This window comes from Rhodnius prolixus, unplaced genomic scaffold (genome assembly GCF_049639745.1).
Source record: "Rhodnius prolixus isolate KJV_2025 unplaced genomic scaffold, Rpr scaffold_13, whole genome shotgun sequence".
Taxonomy (NCBI): Eukaryota; Metazoa; Arthropoda; class Insecta; order Hemiptera; family Reduviidae; genus Rhodnius; species Rhodnius prolixus.
The window spans coordinates 10866604-10885097 of NW_027411583.1; the positions used below are offsets into that span (position 1 = coordinate 10866604).

At 31.2% G+C, this 18494-nt stretch overlaps 3 protein-coding genes and 1 long non-coding RNA gene across 6 annotated transcripts in view; 2 read left to right on the plus strand and 2 right to left on the minus strand.

Moving 5' to 3' along the window:
* The window catches only part of LOC141448119 (F-box/LRR-repeat protein 2), a 15071-nt gene extending 14899 nt beyond the window's left edge, over positions 1-172 (minus strand). The window contains exon 1 of the mRNA XM_074116231.1: positions 36-172. Within this exon, the coding sequence (XP_073972332.1) occupies positions 36-50 (15 nt within the window). The 5' untranslated portion in view covers positions 51-172. The remainder of the gene's footprint in view (positions 1-35) is intronic.
* Positions 70-5674, plus strand: LOC141448122 (testis-expressed protein 9). Of its 2 annotated transcripts, none has more exons than XM_074116233.1 (9): positions 70-210; positions 676-824; positions 1484-1548; positions 2156-2299; positions 2383-2518; positions 2959-3132; positions 4181-4315; positions 4414-4548; positions 5470-5674. In XM_074116233.1, exons 1-9 carry the CDS (start codon positions 198-200, stop codon positions 5554-5556), a joined length of 1038 nt encoding a protein of 345 aa, XP_073972334.1. In that variant the 5' UTR covers positions 70-197; the 3' UTR covers positions 5557-5674. The 2 variants fall into 2 exon arrangements, with proteins under 2 accessions (XP_073972334.1, XP_073972335.1); XM_074116234.1 differs by having other exon boundaries at positions 72-210; positions 696-824.
* SerRS (Seryl-tRNA synthetase) lies at positions 5559-18161 on the minus strand. Of its 2 annotated transcripts, XM_074116201.1 has the most exons (11): positions 17932-18139; positions 17778-17848; positions 17409-17675; positions 12770-13006; positions 11241-11381; positions 9842-9997; positions 9192-9389; positions 8927-9116; positions 8371-8468; positions 5923-6052; positions 5559-5832 (listed from the first exon to the last, which is right to left on the minus strand). In XM_074116201.1, the coding sequence occupies exons 1-11, from the start codon at positions 18065-18067 to the stop codon at positions 5729-5731; spliced, it is 1728 nt and encodes a 575-aa protein (XP_073972302.1). In that variant the 5' UTR covers positions 18068-18139; the 3' UTR covers positions 5559-5728. The 2 variants fall into 2 exon arrangements, with proteins under 2 accessions (XP_073972302.1, XP_073972303.1); XM_074116202.1 differs by lacking the exon at positions 17409-17675 and having other exon boundaries at positions 17932-18161.
* On the plus strand, positions 12922-17343 carry LOC141448136 (uncharacterized). The gene is made up of 2 exons (XR_012454891.1): positions 12922-13054; positions 16153-17343. It is a non-coding gene; the product is annotated as an uncharacterized lncRNA (long non-coding RNA).
* Positions 18162-18494: the final 333 nt, after the last annotated feature.

The window sequence follows — 18494 nt, forward strand, 5'->3', positions numbered from 1 at the left end:
TTCGTAAACAAATGGCAGTACAAGATTATCCTCGCCTCTAGATCCATCATAAGTTTGATGTCTGTTGAAGTAATTCAATCCGTTTAGTTTAAGTTTATCAAAATTAACGAAAACAAAAACACATTATCCATGACCATTCAATAACAAAGGAAACACACGAACCATCACCAAAACACAAGACTAGTCATCTGTCTAATATGGTAAAGATAGGTGAGTAACAAATAAATAGCACCCTGGTGGAAGAAAGTACAATCAAAACATTTCTACCGCCAGTTTTAATATTTAATACATATTTCTGTTAAAAATTTGATTTTATAATAAACATAAATTGTCCTATAGTTTCAGAAATGTAAAATAGATATACAGAAAGAAAAATAGAATGTGATATTGTGCGATTTATTCTCTTATCAGTTAGAACAATTAAGAAATTAAAAACTGAATTCATGCAGATAGCAAAAGAAACTTTTTGCGCTGTAAAATGTTTTTATGTTCAATTAGTGAATTTAAAATGATTTAGAAGTTTATAAAATTGTAGAAACCTCGACTTTTTAATTAATGTTTTCCCTCTTAGCAACCGGCATAGCAACTCCAATTGATTTGTTGTTGTTTGTGTTAAAACATATAAAGTAATATTTATTAATTCATTAAATTAAATAAAAAAACTTGACATGTCAGATACTGAACTGTTGGAACAGGAAGAAGCTTACCATAAACTGAATGCAGAATTAGAATTAAAAACAAGACAACTTATGAAAGATGTTGAAGCTGTAATGAATAAACGTTCAAATCCTAAACTCTGGGCGCAGGAAGATCTTTATAAAGAAGTAAGTTGTTTATTATAATTATGTCAAAAATTCCTTGTTAAAATGTTTTCATTTACCTCTTTGCTTAAATGCTTCACTTAACTTTTGTTTCCGAACTAAGCTATATTTTGAATCGTTTTCTCTAAACCTTTTCGGTTCCATCTTCCCTCAGTTATTTAGGTTCTTCCTCTTCAGCTTCTGCTCTCGGTCTCCTAGTTAAGAATATCTTTTATTATTCTATTTATTATTAAGATGGCCAAGCTGTCTGACTTTTTTTTCTTCCTCATATGTATCATCCTTTCTTTTTCTTTTCTCATTTATATTCGGAATGAGAATGCAGCCCTTTTCTATTAACCCATCTCAGAATTTATTACTTAATGCCTTGTCTACTTTCTAAATCTCGAACTTGCATTGAAAGATGATTCGTATGATGCTGGTGTTATTCATTAAAAAATAGGTTTAATCTACCAACTGCCTTCTTAGCATTTACACTTTTCAATTTCTCTTTTTAATTTAAACTTCTCAAGATAGAGTAATTCCTCTAAATCGACTACATTAATTCTTACTAATGATATTTTTTTGTACAAACACTTGATTGTAGAGACTCTCTTATTCCTTCTTCTTTTGGACTTAAGAAAAGTTTTTAGTTTAAAAGAAATGTTTTTGTTTTGTTTTTAAAGGAGGTATTCAATAATTCGTACGGTACAAGAGCCAGGTCTGCATATTCTACATATGGAATTAAAAGGTAAGAAAAGATTTCTTGGGATACTGCTTATACTCGTGGATATGAATGGAGGTAACTAAAGACTCAGATCTCAGATAAAATATCTTTATTGAGATTCTTGGGTATCGATGTTTATATGTTGCACATACGCTTTAAAGTACGTATGTTTATTGAATGTGCTTAATGAGATAGATTGAATTTCCGTTAGAGGGATTCTTAAACACGATCAACACTTAGATGGACCATGACGAAAAGAAGTTCAGAAATAATCTTTCGTTTTTCTAGGAAGCCATGAATATTTGCTTATTGAATTCTTTTCAAAAGCTTCACTTGAAAGTGTTCTCATTTAGCTCTTTATTTTATTTTTAAAGATTTTTTATGCGGCTATGTAGATAACCGCTGCTCTGAACCATTCCCCTTAAATATATTTCAGCTTGCTCATAAATTCATTTATATTCAGTTAGTTTGCATAAAGTGCTCATTAGTGGTCCACAAAATCGTTAAAAATATCTTCATCACTTGGAGGCAAATCCATATTTTGTATATTATGACTTTAATTTATTATTATATCTTTGACTGTTTTAAGATATGTTAAATTAAAATAGGATAATAACTATGATTTTTACAGCCCTATTTCCGAAATCAGCAGCGATCCCTTGGAATACAGTTGCTATAGATCTCAATGCAGACCCAGTAATGGATATCCTACAGCAAAAAAAAGCATTAGAAAAAATAATCCATTGCATTCGTCAAGCTCAAATATTTACAAGAAGTTCGTATTTCATTATTAGTATAGTAATAAATTATTCTCTTGTCTCATTAAAATCTTATTTCGGTATAAATAATTGGTTACAGTTCACTGGAAAATGATGACATTGTACCAGCTTCTGCAAAAGGATTAAGTTCTGAAAGTTTGGTCAGGTTTTTAAAAGCAAAAGTGAAAATAGCTCAAGAAGAATTAGCTAACGCTAAACGAGAGTACACTTTGAGGGTATGTAAGAAACAATTTAATGTTTTTATTTTTCATTTCTAAAGCTCCAATTTGTTGGTCAATGGCTCCTGAGAGATTTTTAAGTAGAAGGAGCATCTGGCTCCCAGAGCTCTATCCACCTCTGAAAAGAAAGCGAAGAAAAATATTAAGGTTAACATGGTAATGTAACTCAAATCAGTTCCATGTTCTACTTTCTAAGTATTATATGTATAAAACTTTTCTTCTATTACAAATTAATTATTTTTTTGTCTATTTATCTTTTGATGCCTGTTTTATTGGTGGTATATTTAATGGGCATCCAATGAATTTATTAGATTAATGCATTTTTATTTTAAGACTGACTTATTCTAATGTATTCACTTATTATTAATTAATTTTTTAAATTTTTCTTTAAAGAAGAGTAAAATAAAAATAAATTATAACCATAACCATTTGTTCAGACAGATGAATGGCGTAAACTTCAAATAGAATTGAAAAGCTATGACGAGGAAAAACTGAAACTTACAGGAGATTTGGCAAGTGCCCGAGAAAAAATTAAAAAACAGGAACTAACAATTGCAACTTTAACTGAACGATTATCGCTTAGAGATTCGGAAAACAATTTATTGAAAAAGGTATTTATTTAATTTTTTTTTTTAGATGCAAAAAATGTGGACTTTTAAGCTTTGTACGAATGATAGAAGATAGAACTTCATCATTTAAAGATAAGTAAATCGTCAGCTAACAGGTTTTTATCCTTATTTTGAAAATTTTATTCCAATTCAGAAATTCAAATAAAGTTTAAATGCTTTTAAAAGTTTAAAAGTCTACTGTTACTGCGACCTATTTGGTCATACGGGGCATCGAAATATGGGGATCGACTAAACCGTTTCAACTCACTACGCTTCCAGGCATTACAGTCCAAAAAATACTTCGAAAACAACGCTCCGTTCTATGTATCTAACCTCACACTATCCATAATGACCTCAAAATCCCTTTCATTACAGGTTCTTGCTAACACTCGTTTTTTTCAAATTTCAATCCTCTACAGCAGCTCATCCTAACCTCTCTCATAGAACACCTATCTTCCTTCACATTACCAGGTAATCCTCTAAGGAGATTGAAGAGAAGGTGGCCTGGTGATCTTCTCTTATCGTGAGAGCAAAGCACGTTACTAGAGTGACACCACTGGTGTGCCTTCTCCACTCATGTTTTTTTTTTTTTTTTTTTTTTTTTTTTTTTTTTTTTTTTTTTTTTTGTACCATATTAGCTTGTTGCAACAACCGTTGCAGTGGTAAATTCAAAAGTTTACAACCAATTCAGAAATAGAACGTAGGTAATTCACCTACGTGAATCGTGCAGATTCTGTGTTTTGAGTTTACGCGGGTAACATTCATTTTGAGATCGCTTGAGAGTGAAAAAGAGATTTTTAAAAATAGGCCTGTTTATCTCAATAAAAGAAAATCACTGTAGAACTTCTGCTAACTGAGATGATTTTTCAATTTTTGAGATTTTCACGAAGATGGTTTCCATGATTTCCTTGTAATTCGATATACTAATTGTACTGTTTAATTCATTTTTATAATTACACTCAATGTGAAGAATCATGATACGAACTTCTTTTTTTTTTCTCCTCTTTAAGCGAGTTAATTGCTTTCATTAATATTATTTTATATTTTACAGCAAATTGATGTATTAAAACATGACATAAAAAAGTTGAACCTTGCATCAGCTGGTAGTGAAGCAAAATTAAATAAATCTAAAGAAGAAACAGAAAAAATCAAAAATTTATTGAAAAAATCTCAGTGTAATGAAAAGGTGAATTTACTTTCAAAGTTCTTTACTAAGATTAATCAAAGTTTTTTCTCTCTTTCTCTGTATTCGTGACAAATGATAAAATAAATATTATTTGATAGGAAGCTAGAGATAAGTGTAGAGCAAAAAATGAGGAAATGATTCAAGCAATTAGGAAGTTAGAAAAACAAAAAGCGGAACTAGTCAGTGGTATAAAAAAACAAATTTATCTAATGGATAACCTGAAAAAGCAAAAGGTAATTTTTAAAAAAAACAAAACAAAACAAGTATTTGATAGTACAGTGGTACCTCGGTTCTCGACAATAATTCGTTCCGGAAGTGCGGTCGAGAACCGAAACAATTTATCCCATAAGAAATAATGTAAACTAATGTAGTTTATTTCGTTTCTAAGCCCCAGAAATATTAGGCCGTTTTTACTGGCCTAATTTTTTGTATTTTATGTAAAAAACATGTATCAAAAAAAAAAAAAAAAAGAAATAAGATCTAAAAGTGTAAATATAAAAACAACTCGGCTCATCTCGGGTGTTCCGAGTTCCAAATGTTTGTTCGGATTTCAGGGCAATATTTTCTCGAATTTCTTGGTCGAATACTGATTTGTTCGAAAGTCGTCAAGTCGTTCGAAAACCGAGGTACCACAGTATTGGGTATATAATAATAGTTTATTTTCAAATTAAAAAAAAAAAAAAAAAACAGAAAGTTCAGGGGATGGGAATAGGAAAAAGAGGAATATTGGGCTCGATCAGATCCCGCACCCAGTTGGAATTCTTAGTAAAAGATTTCTGCAAAATCGTGTTTGTCAACACTAGATGTGGTTGATCAACTAGAAGTTGATTGATTTTGAAGTCCATAGAACTTCTACAGTAACTCTCGCCGAGCGGTTAAGTGACGAGACCTGCGAAGCTAATATGTATTGTGGTACTGGGTTCGATTCCCGGTCTATTAGGCCTTGTATTTTATTTAATGGTTTAATATGAGAAATTTACAGTCAAGTATGTTTGTTAGTCGCCTCCGTCCACGGACACCTAATTGGTAGTTGGACGTTAAAGCCCCACCTGAAAAAATAGTCGATTACTTTACTTACTTATTAACTATATCTCATTACTAAAACACATTCATTCAAAACTAAAGAAACAGCTGACTTATTTGCTTGTTTTCAGTCATACAATCATTTGGAGGTAGGGGCTAAAAATTTGGAAAATGAATTCGTCAAAATACTGGATTGGAGACAAGAAGATGAAAAATAAAGTTTGAAGCAGTAAAAAAGAAAAATTTATTTATATCTTTTTTCACACAATTTTTTCATTATTATATATTACTTTTTGCCCCTCATTTTAAATAAAGCTCGTCTTTTTTTTTTTTTTTTTTTAAAAAAAATAAGCATTAAGTGATGTAACCACAATTTACTCATTCTGCATTTTATTCCGATTTCTTCAGCATTCCTTCTTTTTGCTTCTTCTGTTTCTTCGTTTCTTCTTCTTCGATGGGTGCTGTCTTCACAAAAGGTATTTCATCTTGATATTCTAAAAATAATGATCATAAAAATAATATTTAAATATGTAACAGAACAAAATTTCATTTTTTTTAAAAATAATAATTCTCATAAAACTTACTAGGAGGTAAAAATGGTCGCAGACATTGTGGAACTTTCACTCCAGTCTCAGTCTGATGTGTTTCCAATATTGCGCATATAACACGGGTGGTTGCACAAGCCGTTGCATTTAACATATGCACATAATCAGTCTGCAATTGCAGTAGTACATAATAAAAAGACGGTTATTGGTGAACAAAATAAATAATTAAATGCGCTTAATTCAGGGTAAGTTTCAGCTAGTAAGTCTGTTAACCTATTTTAAGAGAATAAGAGGAGTATCCGATATTTATGCGTAATCCTAGAGTAAGAAATAGGTTACCGTTAGAGAAAAAAAGTTTTGTAACTTTAATGTTTGATTGCAATGAGGAGGAGGATTTCAAATATATAATAATGATATGTCCACGATATGTAGTAGAAAGGAAACGAATGTTTGACGACATATACAGGTATTTAGATGCACCATTTCCCTACGAAGACATAATATTCTCCAGCAACATCTATGTGCTTAAATCTGTAGCAGAGCTAGCAAAGAAATATGAGTCTATTTAAAAGTTATAGCCGATTAGAATGAATGCAAGAAAATGATTAGAGAAGGATTACGTGATTTTAATTTTGGTTAAGCTTTAAGGATGACAGGAATATAGAGTACTGATCCATCCATTAGTTGTAAGTTTGTAGGTAAATAGTTGGATATAGTAGAGGGATGAATGTGTGAAGCGAATGTATTTATAAGTAAGAATGGAGAGTGAGTGATATTCTAGTGATAAGCACCTAGACGATGCTGGCTGTATGGCGGAAGCAAGCCAATGCCAAAAAAAAAAAAAAAACATTAATGCTTTTATCTAAGATGTGCAATTATCAAGGCAAACATGTAAGGTGAGAACTGCATGTTCTGAAGGTCAAATTGAAATGATAATGAATATCTGAGAGAGAAGGTATTCAGAACGATGGATACGTAACGGGAAAATTGGAGTTTATATATCAGATCATAAAGAACGTCGAATTCCGTAATCTAATCAAAGGTGGTCTACCTGGTAGTACTAACTAGACTACGGGGATAAGGCCAGGCGCGGATCAGAATAATTGAAGCTTCACTTTTTGTTAGGCAAAAAATTTACATGTGGTTTGAGTCCTTCCCCCCCCCGTCCACGCAGGGCTGGATTTCCCTGTAGGATAACTAGGCTTCAGCTTAGGGCCTCAAGATCAAGAGGGGCCTACATTCAAATTGTGGGCAAAATTAAAATTACACTATTCTAAAAACATATTATATTATATTAACATTTAACATATTGATACCACAGTAGTGCTGTATTTCATTATCTGTCATGTAATTTACAAACTTAAAAATGGGAGATGAAAGGGCCTCATAAGTGGAATAGCCTAGGGCCTCTTTTCATCTAAATCCAGCCCTGCGTCCATGTCACCTAATTTTGGTAGTTAGACGTTAAGCTCAGCTTGAAAAAATTGGCAATTACTTTGCTTTGTTTTATTCGTTAAAGTAAATCATCAAAAAAGGTTAAGATTTTTGTGATATCCTAATGTTACAGAGAACACTGAAAACGTTATGTTAGACAAAGATATCCATGGAACGTACGAATCCCTGACAATAGATTACTATCCGGGTGTTTAATTGTGGTTCTATTGTAATATAATACAAGCATCATGATTTATATACAGGGTGATCCATTTAAAACGCACCAATCGCTAATAACTTGATATCCTTAATATTTGTTGAGATATTTAAGATCAAAGTTACAATTTTTTTGACCATAAGTCAAGAACTCTTGCGTACGGGGTGCATTAAAATGATGTGCTGATTGCTTTTATTTGATGATAAAAAAAAAAATTATCCTGATTCAACCACAACCATTACATTACACTATCTTCAATTATTATTATTTTTTTACTTTGCGTCACCAATAACATTTTTTGCAATCAAAAGACCTCCCAAAACGTGTATTTCTGGTGGAAAATTGAAAACCGTTCGCGAATAGAAAAAAATTGTAACTTTGATCTTAAATATCTCAACAAATATTAAGGATATCAAAACGAGATTAACGTCATTTTTCTCAGTTTTTTATGTAGTTTTCATAATCATTGTCAAAACCAGTGGTCCTTATGAAACCCCAATCGGGTTTTTGGCCGTAACTCCGCCAAAATGAAGATACAGCATCGGGGGTGGAAAATTTGAAAACTAGACCGAAAAAAACATATAGTTTACTTCGTGGGTTTTTTCAAAATTCCGCTTTCCTAAAAAGTTTTTGCGATTGGTGCGTTTTAAATGGATCACCCTGTATATAAAAGAAGTACGCTCTTTTGACTAGGTTTTCATTTCATATATCGTTCTGGAGGCTACAAAACACATATTACAGGAAACCCTTTGTACCAAAATTTATTGGTCTACTCATAGCTCATAAAATCTAGAATTATTGTTACTAAAAAAATATACAAAATGTAAACATATTACCTGTGCATTCATTTTCTTCGTCTGACCATATCTGACTAATAATCTTCTTGCTTGATAGTCTAGACAATTACTGCATGATACCAATTCACGAAATGCCCCTGTAAAACAAAACAAAAGTTAATGTATTCTTAAAATTTTAATTTTGAATAGGTAAGTCGAACCGCTGATATGGTCTACATTGTTTTGAGTTATTTTTCGATGATCTACTTTGGTTCCTTTATGGTCAATGTTTGTTCAAAAAAAAAAAAAGAAGGCGTTTGTAAATGAATGATGAACAAGTGTAATATTGATCGATATTTGTCAGTGAGTTTGGTTGAATCCAAGAGCACACCCATACTCTCAGCAGACTAGGATCTATCCCAGACAGATAAAACATGTCTAGCCCACTTCCTTCTGAACAACATTGGTTTTTTTTGTTTTTTTAATTTTTAGTACATTCTTAGACCGACAAAATAATTATCTCCTATCTCTTGGATTCTATAATACAAACTTGAATTTCCGGTAAGTTGGTCCATTTAAAGCAAAGATAGTAAAGAACGAACCACTAAAAACTTACCAGAACCAGGAAACCATCCTTCTAAATCTAATTTCTTAGCTGCAGCATTGTTTAACGCTCCAGATACAATATTTACAATTCTATATGAAATGCCTAGATCTTTATAAAAATCTTCTGCATTTTTAATCATTTCCTCAAACATTTCCCACGATTTATTGTCAAACGGTGAAGTTAGTGTGAATTGTTCTACCTGAAAATTAAAACACTTTACATAATCTGTATACTACTAAGATTTAGGGAGGTGCATTTAATTTTTATTACTTACTTTCTCAAATTGATGGACCCTAAATATACCTCTAGTATCACGACCATGAGATCCGGCTTCTTGACGAAAACACGTACTAACACCAACGTATTTAAGTGGTAATGAACTTTCTGGTAACCACTGTCCTTTGTGTAAAGCTGCCAAAGGTTGTTCAGAGGTTGCAATCAAATATTGTTCCTCAGCACTTTTACCAGTCACCTGAAAGGTCAGCAAACTTGATGTTCAAGATAATGAATCATCTTTCCATGCCCAATCATCACTGAGACTGACTAGTAAAATATCTGTAGCACTATTTGATGTATTTTACACAAAAATTTTTTATGTTCGTAGTTAAAAAGCGATTAAACAATTCATGCTTTCAAAACGGATTTTGGGATCTGCAAGTGTATGTTTCGATCAGCTACTTATTTCTTCCATTGACATTATGCCAAAGAATTTCTTAACTAATCTGGAATCATTACACATACTCAAACGCCTTGACATTACTTCGCTGAGGCTATTTAAATTAACATTACTGTAATAGTCTATAAGTTCTTAATAAAATAAAAGGTTAAAAGTTCAAAGTACTTGGTCTTAATTTTAAAAAAAGCTAAATTCAAAGGGAATAATGATAATCATTGTTAAACTAACCTAATAAACATTAAAAATACCTTATATAATTCTTCGTCAAACTGCTGCAGTTGAGCGACCTGCTGCATAACATCTTTTCTCATGAAAAATGGTGTATAAATGGGTTGGTAACCAAGAGTGAGCCATTTTTGTAAAGCGTAATGTATCAAGGAATATTGTAAAAGCACTGCTGGTCCCTAAAAAAAGAAAGAAAATGATTATATACATACTATGGATACCCATATGTCCGCTACACACAAAATCTCCTGTTTTCTAGCAATTGGTGGAAAATAATATTTAAAATATAGAATACGACTGGGTCTGTGATGATGACGCAATATTCATTGATTTTTTACGTTTTAACATCATTATTTTTAAGATATTCTTATCGATAAACTTTAAGTTTAATTCAAAGGCATTTGTGTAGAGAATTTGTCCCTTATTTACAAGGTTATGGTAGCAATTTTTATTTTTTGCCCTCTTGGCCTTACGGTGATTCTAAATTAGCCATCATGCAGTCGTGTGTCTTTCAAGAAGTGGGTCGGGAAGGATGTACGGTAGCAATTTACAGTTAACTTTAAACAAAATGTAATTTTACTTCCGTTGTAAAAAATAAATTAATAAATATGTGTACTGTGATTTTTAAACGCGGAGACATTCGGTCTGACACAGAAACATTGAAATAGTCGAATTCAAATTCTCTGCATAAATTTCCCCCCTCCCAGATTTTTAGGTACACGTTTTTTGGCTTCAAAATTTAAATAAAAATTTAAATTTTAGATAACTCGCTTGCAAATGTTCAATTTCATCTCTTATATCATTCAGTGTCACAGATCCAGCTGGTATGTCATTTTTAATTCAACGAAAAATTCAGCACCATTTTAAACATAATGACCTAACAAAATTAAAATTAATTTCTTTTTCTTTTTTAATCTCTGAAGAACTTGTAAAAGACTGCTGAAGATAGATGAAATTTATTTTTGTTTGATTTTAATGTTCGTTATAAAATGAATCGATTATTATCAATTTTAGAAATTCTATTGCGACTAGAGAGAATAATAACGTTTTGACTATATGCTTTTATAAACTCAGTATTCACTTTCACAGAATTCATTTATTCATTCATTACTCCCTGAATTCAGCTTTCTAAAAATTTACTCTCAATTATTCTTAATAATAAAATATTCATCTTTATTTATATTTACATTAACTATTATTTATGTTTCGACTAACTTAAAAATTAGATAAAAATCAAAACAAGCGATATGATATGATGAAATACAGTTTATCAAATATTTTTAAAGAAAAAACTTTTTCTGGTAATATATTTACATATTCATTAGAGCTCTCATGAATTTTAAAAAGTGAAATGCATATTAGTTTGGGGGGGGGGCGTAGAGGAAGAGAAAAAAATGACAAGTCATTTAAACTGGGTCCAACCTTCAAGTAATAGCCTCGGCCACCAGCAACACTTGCACCTGCTTCTGCATCTATACCGTCAATCATATGTACGAGGTCAACATGAGAATATTTTTTCTTAATTTCAGTATCGCCCCATGTTCTTACAACGGCATTTTCATCCTGAAAACAAGTATCGAAATAAGTCAAATAAGTATTATTCAACAACCAGAAAAAGAAAGACAACCAACAAAATAATCTGCCCTGAGAAGAATCTGATTAAACAATAAAAGAATTCACTAAGTAATTACTTAATTTTCAGTATATAATTGCTCCAATTTAAAATATTGCAGAATTAATAATTTAGTTATTGTTAGAGAAAAAAAACAATATGAATTTCTCTGCGTTTTCATTACAAAATGTTGTTTGAATACTTTATTAACTACTACTTTAAATTACTGATTGCTCTCTATATATATATGGTTACGTATGATTCATATAGCTCTTCCCAATGATGACGTAGATAGAAAAATATTGCAGGCAGATGAATTAAATTAATTTTAGTAGCGTGTAAAATTCTACCACTTCTTACGAATTTAATGTTAATGAGAGATGTGAGAAATTATTTCTACAGGAGGTTATTCTGTTATAAACTGTTTTTATGTTTTACGGTCATCTATTTCTAAATAGGTTTAAGATTTCACCCATTCTCATGGTGACTTGATTATGAGTATTTTGATTATATTCCTATTTTTTTTTTCAGACGGAGATTGAAGTCAAACTACCAATTAGGTGTTGTGAACGGGTGGGTGCATACTTTACTACAGATATTTTTTTCAATCAAATAAAAAGTAGGGTCACCCGGGATTGGAACTGGGGATCTCTTACTTACAAATCAATGATCAGTGAATCTCACTTAAGAATGCATGCTATGCTTTTTATTTCGATGATGTGGAGGTCTTGGACATAACAATATTTATCAAGAAGTAAGGAAACCCATTCAATCTTATTGGGTTGATTAGGTTCAAAACCTAATTTAGTGTAAACGCCTTGGAAGTTTTGAAAATATGAATAACAATATCCCGGGAAAACCACAATGTTCTACAGTTAAGTTGGGTGGCCAGGACAGAAATCTTTTGGTGTGACTCAATTCATCGAACCAACTTGCAGCATCTTGAACAAAAACCGTTTTTGCAGAGCTATGGAAAAATAATAATTCATAAGAAAACACATACTCTTTACTTTGGGACTGTGGAAAAGTATTATAAGATTTTTTTCTGGAGGGTACTAAAAAAGAAGATTCGGAAAAACTATCTTCTTGGCAATACGAAAGTTGAAACAAACGGAGATCTCAAGAAACAGCTACAAAAGATGAAGATTAAGAGTTGACACCCCCCATTGGAATCTGGATGTTTTCTCAGTCTCCCTAGTAACGTTTTTCACTTCAGAGTGGATGTATGAGCATAAAGGGTCTTTGGCAGGCCTATCCAAAAAGATCAATAATAATAGTAAGAGCAAAACAAAAATAATCAAGATAAATATAACTCATCATTTTTCATCCTATAACTCACTTCATCATTGCTGATGGGTACTGAGGGATGTAACAAATTACCAAGTTCACTAAGCGCATTCCCCCTTTCTACTTCGGCCTGTACCAATTGTTTCTCATTTTCACACATTTCCTTATCTATCAATTCTCTTATCCTCTTTATTTGTTCTACAGACAGTGGCTTTAATCCATCCTGGTTTTCTATACTCAACAACTGAAAATCATCAGGTAAAGTGTCTTCACCGCCGGGAGTTTTTTTCTGTGGACAAAAAAATGGATTATCATTTTTATTAAAAAAATTATACAGGTAAATATTTACATTTAATAATTTCAATTTTATAAAAATTACTTTTTAACTACAACAAAGAAGGATATTTTTGTCAAATAAATCGTGTTATTTCCGGGTACATAATCAGATATAATTTACACAAATAACTTTTTGAACCGCATGATAATTACAACGTAGAAAAAGCATGGATGGTAAAATTAATAACCACTCCTCTTTTTTTCCCCATACAGAAAAAGTCATCTGCAGCTTATTTGATAAATTTGTATAAACTTCTGTCTGTTTAAACTTAATTAAAAATGAAAATAAACTATTCAGTGGTTTGTAGCTTCTGCCATGTCCAATGTTGTTTTTCATCATAATTATTATAATATGGAAATGAACTTGGACATATAGAACGGTCTTGTAAAATAAATAAATATATATATAAAGAGGAGAGGATGGACAGTTCACGTATCAGATTAGTATCCTTGTTTTTTGGTCCCTGTACCTAAAACAAAAGTCACATTGGGCCGACCTCTAGCAGATCTGTAGGAGGAGAAATGCTCCCTTTTTTGCGAGATACAGGTTTTTTTTTCCACCAACTGCTTTTGAGTATCGTATTCACGGGTCAAAGACAAGATAGCAAAAGTTTCATATTGCAAAAAAATCACGATTGGAAGGCTCCAGACAGGATATAAAGCAGGGCGTAGTTTCCTCCTGTCTCTGTTACCACCTGCTCAGGCGCTTGTAAAAAAAAAAAATCGGATCAATTTTCTAATCCTATCGCCCCAGAATAAAACCATAAGATCAAATAGAGAAGGAGTAAACACTCAGGCTTGCGACCAGTTCTGGCGGGGGGCCTCAAAGAGTTGACAATTTGCTCTTCGGGTCAAAATTTCCTGTATGTCTTTTTCACCGAAAGTACACACTTCAATATTATCTAAAACTTCTTTGTGAGTATTTTAGGGAAAGGATTAATTTTTCCTCTAAAGTGTCGTTTTGGTTTCTAACATATTATTATTACAATATTTAAGGGTTGAAACGTCTAAAATACCCAGTTGAAGGATATTAGAAAGTGTACTGTACATAAGTGATTTGCCGATCACTTTATGGCGTTCTGGGGGAGCTGTGAACATCGTGAATCCTTTAACATCTTCATTAATTGTAAGCTCACCACAATATTAAAGTCATTATTTTGTCTTTTAGCATAAATTCTATGATCCATGAAAATTTAATTGCGGTAAAAAAGAGTCCTAGTCCTATGTGTTGACAGATTTTTTTTTTTTTTCTGACGAAAACTTAATTCCGGATATTTGTAACGATCACAATAGTTCTTCTAATTAATAGTAAGAGAAAGAAAAAAATCATAAATGTAAATTGTACATCATAATTAATAAAAAATTAACTACAGTCTATTAAAAATAAAAATTAATTTTAATTAATGATATAGGACGAATATTTTCGGCTAAATAAAACTAAAAATGAAATAATAAAAGAAAAATAACAGCAAACAAAGACAGAAAATGAGAGAGAAGAAAGTTAAAATGAGCGTTTTAGTAAATAATACTTCCTGATAAAGATTCATATCTTTATTTTTTTATTTATGACCATTAATAATCTTTGAAATGCCCTTGTTGATATTAATTTCTCATTTAGTTGTAAATATGATTTTAGTTTATGATTAAAATATTATTATTTGGTGGTACACAAATAGACTTGGTCTTACCATAGTTTACACAATTGAATTTTCTTTAAAATTTTGGCAATAAAAAAAAAATGAGTTGACTTCAATATTATAATAGTTAAATAATTTAATGATTCTTCGAAGGAAGTGGGAAGTCATAGCTCCCCCTAGAACCCAACTAAAGTCCATGATCCCGGAGGAAAAGGTTCGAAATTAGAGTGAAATTCTAACATGTGACACAGACATTTTTGACTCGACTGTCTTGCCGAGTTTTTCGCAACTCTAACCCCATGAAATTAAATGATAAACAAGTTATAAAACTTTCAGTAGGTAATTAGTAAGACAGGTTTAAAGTAAATCTTTAAATATATTGAGCAAAACTTTCAAAAAATAAACATTAAAACTTAAACAAAAGACATTTTGCAAATTTATTTAGTAGTAGTCAACTGTTGCAATAAAACATCAATAATGATGATGTCATCAATCTGTTGTAGACCAATTGAAGTTTTATGTAACTTATAACCGCTCCCTAATATGTGTATATTTTTGTGTATACTATACATATACATTCAAGATATTTAGTTCGATAACAAAACCATTATTCCATGATAAATATTTTAAGGGGTTTTTTCCTAATTACTCTTACTTTACATTGTTTCGATTTTTTTTTTTTGTTTAACGATGATAATATTTTTTTTTTCCGTATCCTCCTCTAACAATCTTTACCCAGGTATGGCTTTGATCTACCTTTCTTTCTGGAGCGGCATTCCTTGATTGTTTACGGCTCACAAAATCTGGAGTCATACCTGAGCTATTCTAAACTTCACATTTCAGTAGTTCTTTTGAGAATACGGTTCTTTACTTCCAGTTTTTTTTTTTTTTTTTCACTTCTTTGTATCTTCTTCAGAACGCATATCTGTAGTCAACAGAGGTTTCATTAGTGCTGACCACCGACTACACTTAGCTTTAGCATTTACTTTCAACAATGGAATTATATTCGTTCAGTTTTTTGGACCTTTGATTTATATTATAAGGTTGAGCGACCTTATGGCTCCTACTGATCTTAGCTAATCCTTCAACTTATGACTTATTTTTTATTGGTTCTCAGAATAATAAGCTGTTTGGGGCCCACATACTATGTACATATAAGCGATTAGTTGCACTTTGTTACCCCTTTAATCTCCTACAATTACACTGTGGGGAGAATTTGGAGAATATGAATTTAGAGACATAAGAATTGCAAGTTTTGAGGTTAACGTGGGCAGCTCAAACTTGATATTAAGTTTTGTGTACCCTTTTTTCCGGGAAGCCGACAATAATTTGGCGATGCCACTAGTGAAGGTACATTACTGAATAGGTTTTTTCAAATTTTGTCTCCTCCCTTGAAAACAACTTCAACGATTACCTTAAAACTTGCTTATATATTCAACTTTTACAATGATTTTTTTTACAGAGAAATCCTATTAAAGTCATTTACGGAGGAAGAGGTGATTAAGGAAGAAAGAGGCGCTACCTAAGTATTGTTCCAGAATAATTGTAATATTATGGAGGAGCAGCTATATCTCATATGTTAAAGAGGATAAAATAGATTTAAATATATGCAGATAATTAATGATTCCTTTTGAAGGTTTTATTCCTTGAAGTTTTAAAATTAACGACTTTAAAAACTAAGAACTGGGAATATAATATTACTGACTGCTTATCTCAAATGACTAAATTAAAAACGCTAAGCTTTCATTGAACAATAAATTATCTTGGCAAAAAAAGAGAAGGTGGCCAACAGCGGTTGTAAAATAATGTATAAAAATATCAACAAAATAGCTAAACATATTTAAAACTTTTTTTAATCGAAGAGATTGGGTAAAATGGATGATATTACTTGAAGGCATAAAAGAAATTCCGAACTTATTACGATTCAACAATCAGATAAACATCTTTTTAATTTATTGTTTTTAAAAATTTAAACTATACATTATTAACAAAATTTAAATTAATTGAAGACAGCCATAATGTGTCTTGTTATCTGATCTGATCAAGAACTTAGGATTGCCTAAAAACTTTCGATAGAAATCGGGGTGTACAACTTTAGAAAGAATATATTGAAATAAAAAGAACGTAAGGATTTTTTTATGAAATTTATTACTAATTTTTGATAGAACTTTCCTCAAAGTAATAATAATAACAATAATAATAGGTGTTTGTTTACTTTCTGAGACAAACATAAGTTACATTGCAGATTCTCAAAGTAGTGTAGAACTGTAGAAAAAGTATGTTTTACTTTATAGTCCATAAAGTAAGAGCAAGAATGTGTTTTGCTGTAAAGGGTATTTTTTGTTCCAAATCTAGAACCCAGAAGATTTGACTTGTTTTGGACAAAACGAGATGATTATCATTAGATTTTACATTATGTGCAAGTATTTAAATAGTTTACGAAACACTAAACCATCACTTACACAAAAGACAATCTTTGTTCACTTATTTTGAAATCGAGACATTTGTACTGTCTCAAATAGTACAAAAAAAGGAAATAACTTAAAATTACCCATTAATCAGGACTTATGACAACGCTAATAAAAAACCAACGAACACCTAATTGTAAATAACAAAAATAAACGTTTGTTTAGATGTGAATTTTGATTATTCATTAAGATATGTTGAAAAAATTTATTTTATCCTGAATTTTATCCATTTTTTAGGGTTACTACTTACTTGAAATTCTGAGAAAAGCTTCTTATCTTCCCGAAAACTATCTATATGCCTGTACCATCTCCAAAAATTAGGATATCTGTTGTATTCTTTTTCATCTACCTCTTTTGTTGAACTTATTTCAAGGAATACTTTCACATCGACAGGACTTGGCGTATATCCTTCCAGATAACTAGCTGAAGATAGATAGTTATCCAAATAAACAACCGACTTAAACACTTCATAAGTTTGACTAGGATTTGTTTTTACTTTGTTACAATTTAACTTCGTCTGCAAATAAATAATGCCCAGTGATTGTATAAAATAAACTGGGTAAACCCCGTACTATTGAAATCACTTTTTAAACTAAAAAATAATAAAAAAACTTCTTACCTTCATTTTAACGCCAATTTCTTTACTGCAGAGATTTTTCAATTTATTTAGATTATCCGCTTTATGCCGCACTGCAATTGATAAAAGGATTATGTTAAATTCGTTTGCTTAGAAAATTCAGAACCCAATATTGTGGTTAACAACCTTTACTTACATTGTCTCCATTTGAGATCATTATCCACGACTCCATCAACTAAACTGACATCTTTAAAGCGATCTTTTTGATTTTTCCTTATTTTATCAGGATCACCCCCTTTTTCTACACGAAATAAGTCCAGGTCCAACACCATGATTACAACACAGTTCGTACGGTACTAAACTAAAACTGTATGTAACCTTCTCTATTGATGACTAGGTCCACGTTGGCAGATGGACTAAACTTAGTACTACATATTTACTGGGAGCTCAAGTTTCTGAAGTCAGTAATTTATATAAAATTCATTTGAATTTCCTTCGTTAAACTTAACCTCCAGGTCAAAAGAAATTTCATTCTTGATATCTGTTCTTGAATGTTTAAATTTTTTTTGAATGAATTTCAATCCATTTTTCTTTTAGAGGGCTATTTAAAATCTCATCCCCAATCATTAATTCCAAAATAAAAAAATTAAATTATTAAAATACTTTGTTGGATCTGAGGTACCTCCAACTCTTCCAACTTCCAATAAAATGCAGTATTATTAATAAAATATATGTATTAACATAAGTCATTACATTCAA

Excerpts from the sequence above, each read along its gene's own strand:
- LOC141448122 (XM_074116233.1), top strand. Across the intron at positions 2,519-2,958 it reads AACGAGAGTACACTTTGAGG|ACAGATGAATGGCGTAAACT; the intron begins GTATGTAAGAAA and ends CCATTTGTTCAG. Across the intron at positions 4,316-4,413 it reads AATCTCAGTGTAATGAAAAG|GAAGCTAGAGATAAGTGTAG; the intron begins GTGAATTTACTT and ends ATTATTTGATAG.
- SerRS (XM_074116201.1), bottom strand. The coding sequence starts at position 18,067 with ATGGTGTTGGACCTGGACTTATTTCGTGTAGAAAAAGGGGGTGATCCT. Across the intron at positions 9,390-9,841 it reads TTGACGAAGAATTATATAAG|GTGACTGGTAAAAGTGCTGA; the intron begins GTATTTTTAATG and ends CTGACCTTTCAG. Across the intron at positions 6,053-8,370 it reads CGAAGAAAATGAATGCACAG|ACTGATTATGTGCATATGTT; the intron begins GTAATATGTTTA and ends CTGCAATTGCAG.